The sequence below is a fragment of the Antechinus flavipes genome, chromosome 6 (genome assembly GCF_016432865.1).
Source record: "Antechinus flavipes isolate AdamAnt ecotype Samford, QLD, Australia chromosome 6, AdamAnt_v2, whole genome shotgun sequence".
In the NCBI taxonomy this organism is placed as follows: domain Eukaryota; kingdom Metazoa; phylum Chordata; class Mammalia; order Dasyuromorphia; family Dasyuridae; genus Antechinus; species Antechinus flavipes.
Window position 1 is genome coordinate 165,403,392 of NC_067403.1, and position 16,760 is coordinate 165,420,151.

Genomic DNA, 16,760 nt, shown 5'->3' on the forward strand with positions numbered 1-16,760 from the left:
GTATATTGAGTATAAATAGACTAACAATGCCTTCTGGCTTGTGCAGTACACATTACAAGGCAGCAATGTTTAGTTTAACATTTGAAGGATGGAATTCTCCAAATCTGAAGATCTTTGAAAAACAGGAAAATGTTGGCCTGCCCCAATTAAAAGAATATTTTAAATCCTCAACCATTACTCTAAGAAGGATCTCTCAAGAGTAAATTATGGGTGATAATTATTGTCTTGAGGCTTCCTTATGCTTCCCAACAAGATGACTTCTTTTCTCAAGACATGATCCCATTATTTGAAACTAGAATCACATCCTAGGCATACAAAGCATTATGCTGAATAAAAGTAAAACTCTTTTATCTATGGAGCCTCTAAGTGTTCTAATCAAACATATATGCTTACCCCAAATAGTCACATTTTATGCTACAAGAAATACAACTTTCTGTTTATTGTATTTCATGGTTTATATATAACCACCTAGAATAGAAGAACGACCTGAAATTGTAGCCAACACTGAATAAGCAGAAAATAGGACAGTATGGAACTGCAGGAGACAGGAATATCATTGCAGGTACCTGTGCATACACAGACTCATAATTCTGCAGTTTTTACGTACATGATCAATATTCAAAGGTCACTAACATGACTTAGGTAGTTCACATTTGAAAATATTTTAGGCACTTAATCTAAGTATTCGACATTTAACTTAAAACAAAGGGATGCCATTAAACTGGGACTTCTCTGGTTACCTGGATGGTATTTCCTATTGGAGCTCCTGGGGCACCCTCTGTACTAGGCTTTGAGAAAGCTGGTGGCTGCAATGGTTGCTGCATGCCATGAAAGGGATTCTGCAGGATGGGCTGGCTCCCTGAGAGATGTGGTTGCTGGAATGGAACCTGGCCCGACAGAGGTGCTGGAACAGAAGACTGTTGCTGCTGCTGCATCTGTGACTGAGGATCACCCACAGGGTTCATGATTGGCGAAGTGATAGGTACAGGTGGTGTAAAGTTTTCAGGGATCTTTTAAAAATCAAAACACAAACACAATAGTAGAATTTAAAATATTGTTACACTGTCCTAAAATTAGAGGGTTGGGCCAGGTGACCAATTTCTAAGGTACCTCTGGTTCTAATTCTATCCACCTCTTAATACAGACCAATAGCTACGTTTCAAATCAGACCTCCAAGAAATACTTTGTGAGGATGAAGCATTATCATTACATAGATTGTATGCAGTAAACGATCTTCATGTGCACATACATTTTTTCAGCCTTGTTTTATTATATTCTTCTATTCCAAGCTTTCTCTTCTCCAATCCAATGGGGCAAGTCCCTCCTATCCCCTTCCCTCCTTGAACACAAGCTATGCTCATACTAACTTCTTATATTAGGAACACTGAACCCCTCCCCCTCTTCATTCTCTGGGAAAGCTTCCTTGATTTCCATTCACAATAATCATGTTCTCCTACAATGCACTTTGTCTTATAACTCTGAAACTTATGTTATGTCCTATTATATTACCCCTACCAAACTATCAGTTCTACAAGGAGGAACCAGATTTTATTCCAAGTCTCTCTCTAGTATCTTGTTAACACCCAATACCCTGGGCATCTGGAAATACTAAAAAAACAATACTTACCAAAAGAAGCATCTGGGTGCTGAATGTTTATTAGGGAACCACTGAATTTAGACTTGCTCATTCTATACATTTCAGGACTAGGGAAGCCACTTGACCTTTGATTATGTTATATTATCACTACTACAGGGAAGAACTCAAAAATGGGAGTGGGAGTGGCAAAAGGGCAAACTTAGGATTGTCGCCAGGACAATCTTTTTCTAAATTAGAACTATCCAAGGAGAGAGGATTTCATCTCATTGGAGTTCTTCCAGCAAAGTTTAGATGACCAATCATTTGCTCCCTTTGTAGTAGAAGGAAATTGTTTTGAGTCACATACTGATCTAGATAGCCTCTGAATTTCCTTTCAGTTCCAAGACTCTCTGGTTTGTTTCTCATCTGATTCTGTTTCATCACTTAGCTAAAAAATGGCCATAACCTCACTCACAGTCTCGCTGCTTAGCCTGTAAGTGGTTTAATTCATAATTGTCCAACCTTTGTTCAGCAATGAAAGCTAAAGATCTACAAACCCCTAAAAACTCCATCTTTGACATGAGACCCTTGGTTTTAGACCATTGCAAGCATGTTTTTAGAAGGCAAAGAGGACTTTGACATCTATCCCTCTAAAAAAGGATCCTTAATTCAAGTACAATTCATCAGTTCCAGGTTTGCTGATTCCATTTTACAATTTTCATTCCTGGTTTTAGAGATGGCACTGAAATGCCCTTTCAATTTAGTCAATTTAGATAGTCAATTTTGTTTTTTATGGAATTTTCAGAGCAGCAGTGATATGCTACCGAACAGGTGCATAGGAAAAGAACTGTTTTCATGTAGTACCTTCTTTTTCTTGGGAACTCGGTTCAAAGCTGGTGGGTCATTCCAACCATTCTGAGGTCCTGTAACAGAAAATAAAGGTAATTTCCATTAGGAAAACAAACTACATTGAATACTAAATGCCAGAGAACTGGACTTGGGAAGCAGGAGGACCTAAGCTTCAGTGCTGTCTCAGATGCTTACTAGCTGCATGACCTCCAGGAAGACAATTTAAGCAATCTAGGATTGGTTTTTTTCAATTGTCATGGAAGGAATCAAACTCCCTGGTAACAGAGAGAAGATAAGAGCTTTTCAACTCTTAAATTTGTTTGTTTTCTCTGAATAGTGCTTTGACAATGGAAATGACAAAACAAAAATAACTAATAGAGTTGATACTCAAAATAATCAAAGATAGAATAGGGGAAACAAGCAGAGGAGACAAGCAAATTTTACCCTAATTTTCAAAAAAAGAGAATAGAGCCTGTATACAATAATCCAGTGGATTTTAAAACTGGGAAAATTTTAGGATGTAGGTTCCAACTAGGAGTGAACATAATGTACCTACATTTTTGCAACACTTTTGGCCATACTACTTTTGTATCATTAAAAAAAAAAAATTATTTAAAAAACATAAATAACATTTCTAGCTCTCTGGGCTATATTTCAGTAGGCAGTGGACCAACTACAGCTCTGAGTGAGTAGAAAGTAAGGTTTTAACCTATTCTGTTTGGCCCCGGAGGAAGGAACCAGGAATGGTGAGAAGGTGCTGAGAAACAAACACTTGTTGCTGACAAGAGCCAGCCCACAGAAGGATGGCCTCATGCAGCAGGTGTGAGCCTCGCTCTTCACATGGAGGGAGGATCACTACATTCCTTTTTGTCAGATTCTGTGTTTCTAAGGCTTCTGGGATCCAATTCTAGCTTTAATCCTGTGCAAAACCCTGCTTCTACGGAAGGCCTCCAACTGCATATAGGCAGTACACTGCTGATAGGCAGTTCTCAAGACAATCTGGTCTTTACAATTAATTCTATTTAAATAGATATAACAAAGCTGTGTTTCAACTTAAGTTGTTAATGCAAAATGAAGTGTTCAGAATTTTTTTTAGATCATTGAATTGATCAGAGTAGCCAAGTCTTTCACAGTTGATCATGATTACAACATTGTGCACAACAACGATTCTAAAAGACTGTTTAAAAAAAATGCTCTCCATCTCCAGAGAGAGCTATGGAACATAAATTAAAGCATTCTTTATTTTTTTATTTGCTTTAAAAAAAAAATGACTAATGTAGAAATACATTTTGCATAATTTCACATGCATTAAGTGATATACTGTTTGCTTTCTCAGTGAGCATAGGAGGGGGTATGAAGGAGAGAGAGAATTTGGAATTCTTTTTTAAGTTTTTATATTTTTAAAAGAAAAAATGCTCAAAATAAATAAATTCTTAAAAAATAAACTAACGATGTTCTATTTCTTTGGTAACTCTGAGGAAGTAAAGTTTGTTTTCCTCTTTAGTAAAGAAAAAATATATTTACTAATTATAAATCTGCTAAGTAAGACTTCTAATATATTCAACATGGGGGAAAACCCCAGAAATTTGCTCTCCTTCAAGAAAGCAATTCAACATTTTTTGAATAATTTTTTATGATAAATAAATAAGGAGGAAATTCTTAAAAAAAAATCTTTAAATTCTTTAAGACAGAGCCCAGCTACATATGCTGCAGATATGTACAGTCATTGCCAAAAACAAATTTCTATGTAAATTATAACAAATTAAACTTAAAACATTTTAAAGATGACTCGTAAAAAAGGAAATTTGATTTTTGCAAGTGAATCATTGGATCACAGATCTATCCTACCCAATCTTTTCATTTTAGAAATGAGGAAACTGAGGTACCTTCACCTCAGATATAAGGGGAAAGGAAGCTAGACCCTCATCTCCAGATCTAATTATCTTCCAGCTGCAACTGGTACTTTTTGGTGGTTCTTATAAAGGCATTTTGCATTTTTTAAAAAGAGCACCTGTCTTCCTAAAGAACACAAAGTGAAGAAGAAAGTAACATGTAACAACTTCACATGACACCTGATAGAAGTAGACTAAAAGAAACTCTAATGTGAGTAACCTTAAAAAGATGATAAACAAACAAAGCAGACTGGAAATAGATCATATGCAGGATAATTTCTAAATCACAGTATAATTTAGTATTTTTGTCAAAGATATGATTTTAAAAAACATCTTCCAAATAAGAGCAAAGGGTTACTCTCCAAAATGAGCATTTTTTTTATATGTGTAAACACATACTCATTTTAATTAATTAAAAATGAGTATTTATAAATTTCATCAAATGTCAATTCAACAAATTATAATGGTGAATTCTTAAGAATTTCTGCAAAAAGCCACTAACGACATGAGGAAGTCAGAAAACTTTATCAGCAGTTTTAGGGAGAAATAGGATGTGTCAAAGACATTTAAAGTAAACCAAAAGGAGACACAGCCCTAACAACAAAAGGCTGATTGGCTCCTCTCTCCTCCACCTCCTCTTCCATCTATCTCCAGTTCTATGAGTTGTTTCCTGTTCTTACTCCCAGCCCCTCACTCAATTTAGAAAGCCACAGAAAGTTAAGCAGGGATTTGTTTGGGGCTTTAGCAAAAAATTTCCATCAAGTGCTTTATATATACCATCTTGCTCATTACCATATCTTTGAGCTAAGCTGGGAAATGTTTATTATTCCCCTTTCAAAGATGAAGAAATTGATGATAGCTAAGGTTAATAAGTGATAGGCCCAACATCCCGCAACTATGAGAGGTAGGCCTCAGATCCAGGCCATCCAGTTCCATGTCTAGCACTCTTTCCACTATATTTCACTACCTCTTTGGAAGGAATTTATTGTCTCAAAAATTCCCTTCCTGAAACATCATCCTAAAAATAATTTTGGAACCTCTACTGAAGAATATAATTTATTTATTGTAAAAAAATCTGTAAGAAAGAGGTTGTTAGAAAGTCTGTGGTTATTTATTATATAAACTCAATCAGTTTTAGAATTTGATTCATTTAAGAAGTCCAATGCAAAATGAGATTGCTCTGATTTAGGATTTGATCAACTTGGAAATTCACATGCATTATGGGAATATTTTTTCATTAAATGTCATTTGGTGATCTAAAGATTCCAAAAATGTATTCTACATTCAAATTCACCTTCCAACATAGATGCCTGGTCGTGAGTAGACTGATTTTCTGCAAACAAAATGTAAGTCACTCAATAATATAAACTTTGAAAATCGCAACCCCCCCAAAAAAACAAACAAACAAACAAACAAACCATACATGTCTCTGCCCCACCCTCCTCCCAAGATCAGATATACTTATTAAGGTTGATCTTTTACTGTGTAATATGAAATGTCTTTTAACTGAGAAAATAATTTGTTTCTGGATGAAAAGAATAAACTAAATAAGCCTTGTCCGTTCTAGTCAACCGAGAAATATAATTTTCTTCTATTCAAGCTTGATTCTCCTGGAAAAAAATGAAATCTCATTTTACTGTGAACTTTATTATTCTCAATATAACAGTTTCAAAACTGTGGCTTATTTCCCTTCAGATGAAGGAAATCCAGTAGTATTTGCTAAGTGATGGTATTCCTTCACTCATCGTGTTAAATCTATAATATTTGCATTATTATTAATATTTTAAAAAGAATCTTTGCAACAGTTAAAGCAATTTTAAAAGGCATTTTTAGGGGGTAGTCACATGGTTCTGATAAATTTTCAGTATCGTACTTGTCAGATGAAAATATTGAAATGGTAAGAACTTTGGCAGTTATGCCATACACATAGATATGACACAGAGTGGACACTTAATACATATCCATCTGAGATTTCCTTTGGCTCTTGGCAAGCTCCAAAGTACACCCAGGGAACAGGAGGCCTGAGAAATTACTTTGTTTAAGGTTAGTTTAGTATAGGTATGCTGGAGATCCCTTTTATTACCCCTTAAAGAATTAAAAGATCAGAACATCTAATAGTAGGCCTGTAACTAGCCAATTTGAAGGTCATTCAGATTTTGAAGGTAAGTATGGTGATGAACACCCAAATCAAGAAATATTAAAATTCTAAGCTTGCCCTAATTCAAACCTGAACTTTTAGGATTACTATGTTCTCAAGTCAATGGGAGCCAGCATATGTTCACTCAAATGCAATCCCTGGTGCTTCTCAAAGGTAGCATTCTACCCAGTATTTATTGAAAGAACCAAAGAGCCAATCTTTGGCTCTATACCTGGTCTCTGGGATTTACCTAGAATCCCACAACCATTATGCAATCACAAGTGGGACTTGAACCCTGATTTTCCCGAGTTCGAGGATCATTCCTTCTCTATTGTCCCATACTACTTCTCTATTATATAATATAAAAATCCCTTTTAATCTCACTTACCTATGTATACCTGTACACTCGCACACTTGCATGTATGCACCCTTCTCAGTCCCTCCCCTCCCCCCACATTCTCCTAAGAGAACAAAAAATAACATCTTTTTATTAGGTAACAAATCTGAATGGCATATACCTCAACTAAGGAGGCACTGATGACTGATATCACTAAAAATGGCAACAGAGAGTAAAGGTTAACTTCTTGTTCATTCTCTAGGATTGTCTGACAAAAAATATAGCCAGTAATAATAAGGATAGCTATGGACACAGTGTTGTCTTGAGGGGTGGGGGTGTGCGCAGGACAACAAGGTCTCCATGGGCTCAAAGAATCAGAAAAAGCCCAAGAAGAAGAGATCTGAAATGAAGGCAAGTTTGTTACTATAAAATGGGAAATTCCAGAGGGCAATATGGACCCTATAGTCTAGATAATCTGGACTATTCTATGCCTAAATATATATCATGACTTTTCACCTCTGCTCTTACCATGTTCTAGGATGAGAATGTACTTAATTCCATTTCTGTCCATGATATTACCCAAACTTCAAGGAGGGCTTGTTACATGATGCTTTTCCCTAGACAGGTACTTAAAAAATATTTGTTGGACTGAATTGCAGGTCTATGGCATTTAAGTTGTAGCACTTATACCCTGTCCAACTACAAGAAAGTTTGTTGTTATTGTTCAGTTGTGTCTGACTTTTCACAATCTCATTTGGTTTTTTGCCAAGGACTCTAAAGTAGTTTACCATTTCTTTCTGCAGCTCATTGCAAATGAGAAAACTGAGATAAATACCGCAGACACTTAATGGCTGTGTGACCCCAGGCAAGTCAAACCCAGTTTGCCTCAGTTTCATCATTTGTAAAATTAGCAGGAGAAGCAAATGGCAAACCATTCCAGCATCTTTGTCAAGAAAATCCTAAAGGGGAGCACAAAGTGTCAGATACGACTGGAAAACAACAGAACAACTTATTCCCTGCCCTGAATTACTGATGTGTCTTATCTTTTCCATTATAATGTATACTTGAGAGGAGGGATCACTCCTAGCACAACTTTGAATGCAACATTTTGCCTTGAACAGTATTCAGTAAGTTTGTTGAGCACCACGTGTCCAAAAAACACTGGCTTTTCCAAACTGTGGGATCTTCTGGTTCAGTCCTGCTAGAGATTGAAAAATGCTGCTTTAGACAATGGCAAATGGCATTCTTGAGCTAGGAGCTGACAAATCAGTTTTCCAGTTCTGTATAAAACCATATTCTACATAACTGCCACAGCAGACTAGCACCAAAATGGCGGTTTCAGTCATGCTTATATAACTTGCACAAAGTGCTTAAGAGTACCATTAGTACCACAAAGAAAGGTTAGACAGAAGTGTTACCATGCAACAAGTAACACAGCAGCCAAGGCTTCCATGCATGCCAAAGCCCAGAAAGGTCAGCTTCTTGGGGTTCTTCCCTTTCGGTTGTTCAGCCAGGTCAGAACAGTCTTTTGTTATCCCAAATACAAGCAGGCAGGCTGATTCTCCTTCAAACACATCCCAAATGTATACGTATCTTCATACTTTGAAATTTAATCTGAAGTGTACATAGACTACTGTGGTGCTGCTAAACAATTTTTGGAGTTCTATCAAAGTGTAAAATGCTTGTGGCCTAACTTTAAGACTAGATTAATCACAACTCTATTTGGTAGATGTGATTTAGCCCATGCTACTTTTCACTCAAAATATCGAAATGCTAGCTACAACAGGGCACTATTGTACACTAATGGGAAAGCTCTGGAACTTTGGCAGTTATCCCATACACACAGATATAACACAGAGTGGACGCTTAATACATATCCATTTGAGGATTTCCCTTAGCCCTTGGAAAGCTCCAAAGTGTACCCAGGGAGCAGAAGGCCTGTTACTTCACAATTAAAAATGAAGCCAAAATTTAAATCATGAATTAAATATTTTTGACAACTAAAATATGCATTCTCCCCGCTCCTCCCCATGGCTGAGTATTTAATAGCATGTTTTTGCATACATATTCAATTTCTACAGGCTAATTCATGTAATATTGTGTACACTTGTAAAAATACTTTTTAGAGAAGTGGGATTTTAGAAACAATTTTCCATAGTCTTTCAAATTATTACTACAGAAACTGAGGTAATTTGACTCTATGTTCATTTAATCAGAGTACTATGCTAAAATATATCTTTGAAATAAATTGGGGAAGCAATGCATAAGGGATATTGCTGCTAAGAAAAATAATGATTTAACTGAAGAGTGAAAGCCAGTTTACCCCTCACTGGAGGAATCACAGCAGCAGTCACCTCGTGTACTACAAGACATCAAGTTCCAAATACATGTCATATTGACTCTGAGCACTAGGTTTCAGCTGCCTGTCCTTTGCTTTTTTTCTTAGCACAATCTGATTTTGGGGGAATTCAGGTAGGGTGGAGAGACCACTGGCTCTCAAAGCAGAGAACCGAAGCTCCCACCTTGCAATGGGCTTTGCTCCCTGCACTACCTCTGATGGACAAATCTTGGCATCTCTGGGCCTCAGTCTGCCCATCTGTAAAAGGAGGAAGTTATATTAGATAGTCCCATTTCATTCAATTTCATGGAGAAAGTATGGGATGGCAGACAGAGTAGCCCTCAGGAAGCCTTGAGTTTCAAGCTCCACCTTGCATACTGGCTATGTGACCTGGACTAAACTCTCTATAAACTTCAGAGAAGGTGTCAACCAGCACCAAGAAAGGAACCTTTCTCATCTGGGACTCGGCTAAATCCACAAACTCTCAGGACTATTCCTTATCCCTCTTTATTAAAGGTACCTGTTCACAAGTCTATGGGCTTCAGATTTCTAAGAGCATTAAAACCCCTGGAAATGAATTATCTGATGATCCCTGGCTTGCTTCAGTAAGAGTTTAACTTAAATGGAGACTCCTGACCAACGGGGCTGACCCAGAAAAGAATATGGTGCTATATCTCAGATGCCCTTGAAGGTCACTCATTTAATAACTAGAATTTCTACAGAGAAGATTCTGCTTTTAGAAATAGAACAAACCCTGAAAACCTATGGCTAAATTTTCACATTCAACTCAAGTTAAAAAAAAAATCAGAAACCACCTCCCACCCCTAGCCAACAACAAGAATGGGGGAGAGGAAAGGCAGGCAAACCAAGCGCAGACCTGTTCTTTGGGACGCAGGCAGCTCGCTGGTAGCAGGCAGTGTACCTGTGGATCCAGGAGGCAGGACATAAGCAGTGGAGGACGGTGGAGCGCCTGGCCCGCCATGCTGGAAGGACGCTCCGGAAGGGGGAGGAGGGAAAGCAGACATAGAGTTGGGAGTGTTTGGAGAGGCCTGGTGCTGGGCGGCAAAGATCGGAGACTGCCCAGAATGGGAAGATGCAGAGGGCATGTAAGGAGGATTAGGGTAAGCATTTGAAGCAGGAAGGGGGGCAGGTTGCTGTGGCTGATACATTGCTGGTCCCCCTGTTCCGAATGTATACTGTTGAGTTGGTTGATACGCTACATGAAAAAGGAAGAGAGAGAGATTTATTACTTACCAGTTTATACCAAAAAAAACAACATTATAATATAAATGAATATTTATCCTGGCAGTAATAACCTTCATACTTCTCTCTTTTATAAGACTGTAATATCACCATATAATTAATGTGTGAAAAATGTTTCAAAAATAAATCTTCAAAGAACCTCTTTTTTAAATCATTAGACACAAAATTTGAAAGCTGCAAGTTCCAAGTTCTTCCTTATTATACAAAAAATCTAGTTACTAAACCTTAGAGGTGTAAGCAGCTTACCTTTATCTGTTTTTTTTTTTTTTTTTTTTGGGGGGGGGGGGAAACGAGGTGAGGTGGGGAAGAGAAGCAGATAATACAGATTATCTCTTGGTATCCAGATGACACTATGTAAGTAGAACATGAGGATCAAAATCTTTCCACTAAAAAGTTAGAATAAGCTTGGCTTGCAAGATTTCTCTATTACAAGGAGGGCCATTGATAGAAAATCAATCTTATAGCAGCTACAGCTGCTAAAAAGCATCATCCAATATAAAAAAAAAAATAATTACTTCTTTTAGTTGAGAGCAGACATGGGTTCTGGGTCCAAGGATAATTCTCTTATGTTGACATTTAACAAAACAATTGTTAAGATTAAATTCTATATAGTTTATTGATTTTTAAAAGAAAATAACAGCAACAAAAAACCTGACATTCAATTATCTTTTATTTGATGTTTTCAGTTTTGATTAGGGAAACAAATTAACAGAGAATTAGGAAACACTCTCAGCTCCTTTATTCACTATGTAAGCTGAAATTTACCTCCTGATTTCTATACAATGAAATACAACGTGAATAATAACGCACTAAACTTCTGAGGATACATATGAAATATTTATAGCTACATGGAGATCTATGTAGAAAAGGGATAGATTCTATTTTACATCCATTTTTATTAAGGAAAAATAAATGACATAACCAGACGATCCCATACTAGGGATAATAATGATGCCTCATTTTCAGCTGGCTTTCTTCCTTTTTGTGAAATCATCTTCCTTTTTGCTTTGGTTTTTTCCTTACTATTCTTCCTTCCAATACTCTTCCCCCAATTTCTTTTTGATCAATTTTTTCTTGTCTTTGCTATTATTTTAGCTCTAATGAGTACCTTTCTAAAAATAGTCACTTCTTAAGAAATAAATATTATTCTTTCAATAGATCTATTCCCCTGGAATAATCAAGTTGCAATCTTTACCGGAGGAAAGAAATGTGTACTATAACACAGGGCCTGCAGGTTACCACAACACTCCTGAGTTCTGCTGGAACTAGGTTAAAATATAACTGGAAAATACATAACAAAATAAAATACAATAAAACAAAAATAACATTAAATTTTTAACTAAATTCATATATTAGGCCCATCTGCTGGATCCTTATGAAGGTCCCTGTTTATATCTGAATTTGAGAAAAGTGCTAAAGAAATGTTTCTTATAACAAAACTATGGGATTGCTAGATTGCTATCAAGAGAGATCAAAATAGGACTTCAGAAATTCTCAATTTCAATTTTAATACTCTTTCAACAAAAATTTATCTTGATCTAGTGCTTGGGGTACTTTAACTTATTAGCAACTAGTTCTGACATGCTGATTGAAACTTATTTTTTCAAGGAAATGGGTATTCATGCAGCAAAGATTGAAGGAATCTTACATGGACAAATCTTTTCTTCCATTAACAAGATAAGACTACAGATAATTTTGGAGAATCAGGGAAAGAAGGCACCAAGATGGTCATGTCATGCTGGGAAAAAGGGATTTCAGACATTACTACTTACTCTGTGGCTGTGGATAAGATGATACCTGTGCATACATGTGGCCAGGAGAAGTAGGTTGCGGAATTGCCATATTAGGATTACTAGGTCCTGGCATAATGAAACCTGGAGGTGGAGGATTTTCTCCCTGGGAAACAAGAGAAAGGTTGGGTTTGGCATTGAGGATATCATGACTCCATAATTGGATTTCTTACTGGGGCCTTGGGGTTCATGTCAATAAGAATCTTCCATTAGCAAAAGCACCACTATGTTATTGCACACTCTATCTCCTGCTTTATCAGGATTCAGGAGACAAGCATTCTGAGTAATTTCAAAATAAGAATTCAAGTGACAGTTTCAGTGAAGGGCAATAGAAGCTGAGAGTAAATAATAGTACCATAAAATACAAGAATAGCAGTAATATTTGTCATAAATTTCCATGATATTCGTGAAAAGCCATTAATATTTTCCATCGCTCACTCTCTATTCATTTACTCCCAACTCAAGGGATAAATTTAAATGCTACAAAAGTAACATTTGCTTCCCTTGAATTTTAAGAATTTTTGCTCAAAAGAGATCTTTAAGTGATGGTTGCCAGTTGATAAAACTATTAAAATCACAGCTAAATTTTTTTTTCAAATTCAGTCACCTGGGTGGTAAGTAGTACCCAGAACTTAAATGAGAATTTATCAGGAAGAAAAGCAGGTTAGGGAGGAAATGAAACAAACCGTATTAAAACCAAGTTCCTAGCTCCTAAAAGCATTAAGATGCAACAAACAGGCAAACTGGGATCAAAGATGAGAGCCTACGTGAATCTATCTAAGTGAGTTAAGGATCTCTCAAAGAGGAATAACAAAGCTTATACCTGTGTGTCAGAGGGAGAGGCTGCAGGTGGATGGCTGAGAAGGGCAGTAGGAGTTTTGTTACTCCAGGTAGTGACAGTAGGGGCAATTCTAACCTGAATTAAACAAAGAAATACCAATCACAGAAAATAAAAAATAAAAAAAAAACAGAAAAAACTTAAAGGGTATTAAAAAGCCAGATGCAAAGCAGGACTGCATGAATAAAAGCCACTGCTCAGAATGCAGCTGGGATTCTGAAAGCAAAATTAAGATGGGGAAAAAAAAAATCAGTGGCAAAATCTAAATCAAAGCACATTGAAAACTGCCACACAAGCAAGATACTGAAGTAAAGGGAGCATCTAGAAAAGTGACAGAGTAGTCATGAAGCATGAAGAGTAGTAGTAGTCATGCCACTACAATTAGGTCTGTAAATATTTTTTTTAAAGCTGCTTTTAAAAAAAAAAAATGACATTATATTGCCATTCATAGGCTCCAACCAAAATCTGAAATGACGATTTGGGAGGAAGCTGAAGAGTCCTTAATCCAATCCCTTCAGTTTTTACATGTGAGGAAAATGATGCAACTTGGCTGAGATGATCAGAGCTAAGACTAGAACCCAAATCTCCTAGATTCTATAAATATACTTCTAATATTCCATGGGCCTCTCCTTATTTTATTCAATACAAGTTCAAGAGAGTGATCTTAATTTTTCTTTTTAAAAAATAAAAGTGCAACTACAAAATACTACAGAAATAAAAGAAAGGCAAATAATTGGAGAGATGATTACTGCTCATGAATGAATTTTAACAATATGATAAAAATGACAATACATAAATTAATTTGTTGATTTAGGTTTATATCAAATTATCAAGGGAATGCTTAAAAGACCTAGACTAAAATATTAATTCATTTGGAAGAATAAAAATATATAATCTAATGAGAAATGAGAAATTACAAACAATGAGGGCTTAGTCCCATAAGTATAGCTTTATCAGTCCTCAAACTATATTAAGAAGCAGTTGTCACAAAGCAGAGACGTGGAAAAGAGTAAGGAAGTAAGTGAAAATAGCAGCTATGTGTTTCATAAACCCCCAAAATTATCACAAAGCCAATAAATTATTGAGGAAAGGTCTCACTTCTTTACAGAAATTGCTAGAAAAATTAAAAAGTTTGGCAGAAATTAGATTTGGATTAAGATATTGTATCATATACAAGGTCAGAATCAAAGCTCAAAATAGATACATAACCTAAATGTAAAAATTCATAACAGAAAAATTTTGCTTATGATATTTCTTATTTAAATGGCATACCTATCTGGAGCTTTATATAGTGTGAGCTGTCAATCTAAATCTAATTTCTGCCAGAAAGCAGTCTACTTAGTTTCCAGAAGGTTTTGTGAAGAGCAAGTGCTTACCTAAGAGGTTCTTAGCATTTATTAAGATTATTCTTCTGTTCCCTGACCATTAAAAAAATTTTTTTTAAACTAATATGAAAATTCTGATAATCACTGCTTCATAATATAGTTTGAGTTTTATTATTAAGTCTCCTTCTTTCCCATTTTTTTTTATTATTTCTTTTGAGAATTTTGATCTTTTTGTTCTTCCAGATGACTTTTTTTTTCTTCCAGTTCTGAAATCATTTTGCAGTTTAACTAGTATGGCACTGGAGGAAGAAAAGCAATTTAGGAATTATTGTCATTTTTACTAAATTGGGATGGCTTAGACATGAGCAATTAATATTTCTCCAATTAATATGGTTTATTTTTATTGCTACAAAGTGTTTTGTGATTGTTTTCTTTTAGTTCCTATGTCCAATTTGTCAAATGGGGATCTCAAAATATTTTTTGCTGCTTTAATCGTTTTAAATGAAATTTCTATATCTTTTCCTATTAGGTTTTTTTAAGAAGGAATGGGAAGGAAGATACAAAGGAATATTAATGATTTATTTGGACTTATTACAATTTTGCTTGGGATTACTCTTTTGAATTGATTTTTTTTTTTAAACTTGACTCATTTGAGTACTCTGGATACAACATCAAATCTTTTGCAGAAAGCCACAGATCTGTCACCTTTTTTCTATGGTAATTCTCTCAATTTCTTTTTCTTACTATATTACTATATCTGCCATTTCTAGGTCAATATCAAATAATGGGGGTAAATAATAGGCATCCTTAATCTTCTTACAAGGTTTCTATTTTATCTTTATTATATATGATGCTGACTCATAGTTTAGAACAACTCTTACACATTTTTATCACAGATTTGGAAGAATCCCTTCTTCCAATTTTTCCAAACAGTTTACTTCATATTTCAACTAATTTTTCTTTGAAGGTTTCACTCATAATTCCTATGGTCCTGGGTTGTTTTCACCACCTCCCTACTTTAAGAGTTCATTTATGGCTTGTACAATTTCTTTTTCTGAGATTAGGTCATTTAAATTCTCTCTCTTTTTTTTTTTTTTTGTTAATCTTGAATGTTTTATATTTTTGTTTTTACTCTATCCAATTCATCTATTTTAGCAATACTGTTGCCATATATCTGGTTTCATCTTTAATTGTTCCTAATTATCTTTTTTTCATTTTTGATTTAATTTGATTTTCCTCTTTTATTTTAATCAGAGTAATTAACAACTACACTTTCTTATTAGTGTCCCACCCTCAAACCAATTTTTAGATTACATTCACAATAAGAGCTGCCATTTTTTCTTTAAGGATTTAAATACTATGATATTTAGTATATATTAATAGGTGTCAATATTGTGTTGTTATCTATGATGGCTCTGAGAATATAATAGTTTCCCCAGCTTATTTCTTTTTATTGAATCTATTTTCATTGTCACATTGTCTGAAATCATAATTGATATCCCTGCTTTTTAGTTCACCTGAAACATAGAGATTTTATCCACTACTTCTGAGTGAATCTTTATATTTCAAGTATGCTGCTTACAAATAACATATTGTTGGATCTTGCTTTCTAGTCCACTATTCTATTCTCTTCCATTTTAAGAGTGAATTTATCACATTCACATTAACTATTTTCTTCTATCCTATCTACCTGTTCTTTTTCCTCTCTATGCTCCGGTCCCTTAGCTTTCCAAAGAAGAAAAATGTGGTGAATGAAAATGAGTTTTCTTAACACTAACAATTTATGTTTTCAAGGATCTGTTTTAATTTCCTTGTTCCTCTTCCTTTTATCCAATCTAATCACAGGTTTTTATTTTGGACATGATCAATTTGAGATGGTCATAGAATACCCTGGTGAAAATGTTCAACAAAGTTGTCAGAAAATGCAAACAGTGGTAGCTTTTATACAAAGTTAGCAGTCCTGTCACTAAAAATGACAGCTTTTTTATAAGACTGCAAGCCATTTAAAGTACCATTCAACTTTTAGATTACATTCACAATAGGGCCTACTATTTTTTTTAAAGTCCACACAATTCAAAAATGTGAGCAAACCAAAAATTCTCTACCAGGAAAAAAAAAAAAAAGAATTCTAACAGAAAGAGAATGATGACTATTTTGGAAATGGTACAATCTTATCAATGTGTGATTTCCACAAGGATAAAAGTAGTACAAGTTGTGACAGATGATGCAATGGACTGAGAACCTGACCTGGAATCAGGAAGACAAGTTAAAAGCAAAATGCTTCATCTCTGTCTAATTCAATTTCCTCAGTTGTAAATGGTGATGATAATAGCATCTACCTAGTTGTTAGGAGATTAACATGAGATAAAATGCTAGTTATTATTATTATCAGAGAATGGAGCCAGCAATTCAGCT

At 35.3% G+C, this 16,760-nt stretch overlaps 1 protein-coding gene across 10 annotated transcripts in view; it reads right to left on the reverse strand.

Annotated features, from left to right (window-relative positions):
• Positions 1-16,760, reverse strand: part of SEC31A (SEC31 homolog A, COPII coat complex component) — a 75,698-nt gene that overhangs the window by 10,512 nt on the left and 48,426 nt on the right. For 2 of the 10 annotated variants that reach the window (XM_051966267.1, XM_051966266.1), the window contains exons 21-26: positions 13,006-13,098; positions 12,165-12,288; positions 10,007-10,345; positions 5,612-5,650; positions 2,441-2,499; positions 741-1,010 (exon numbers count right to left, since the gene is read on the reverse strand). In XM_051966267.1, coding sequence (XP_051822227.1) covers positions 741-1,010; positions 2,441-2,499; positions 5,612-5,650; positions 10,007-10,345; positions 12,165-12,288; positions 13,006-13,098 — 924 coding nt within the window. The remainder of the gene's footprint in view (positions 1-740; positions 1,011-2,440; positions 2,500-5,611; positions 5,651-10,006; positions 10,346-12,164; positions 12,289-13,005; positions 13,099-16,760) is intronic. The other 8 variants (XM_051966269.1, XM_051966270.1, XM_051966268.1 and 5 more) reach the window with 8 other exon arrangements.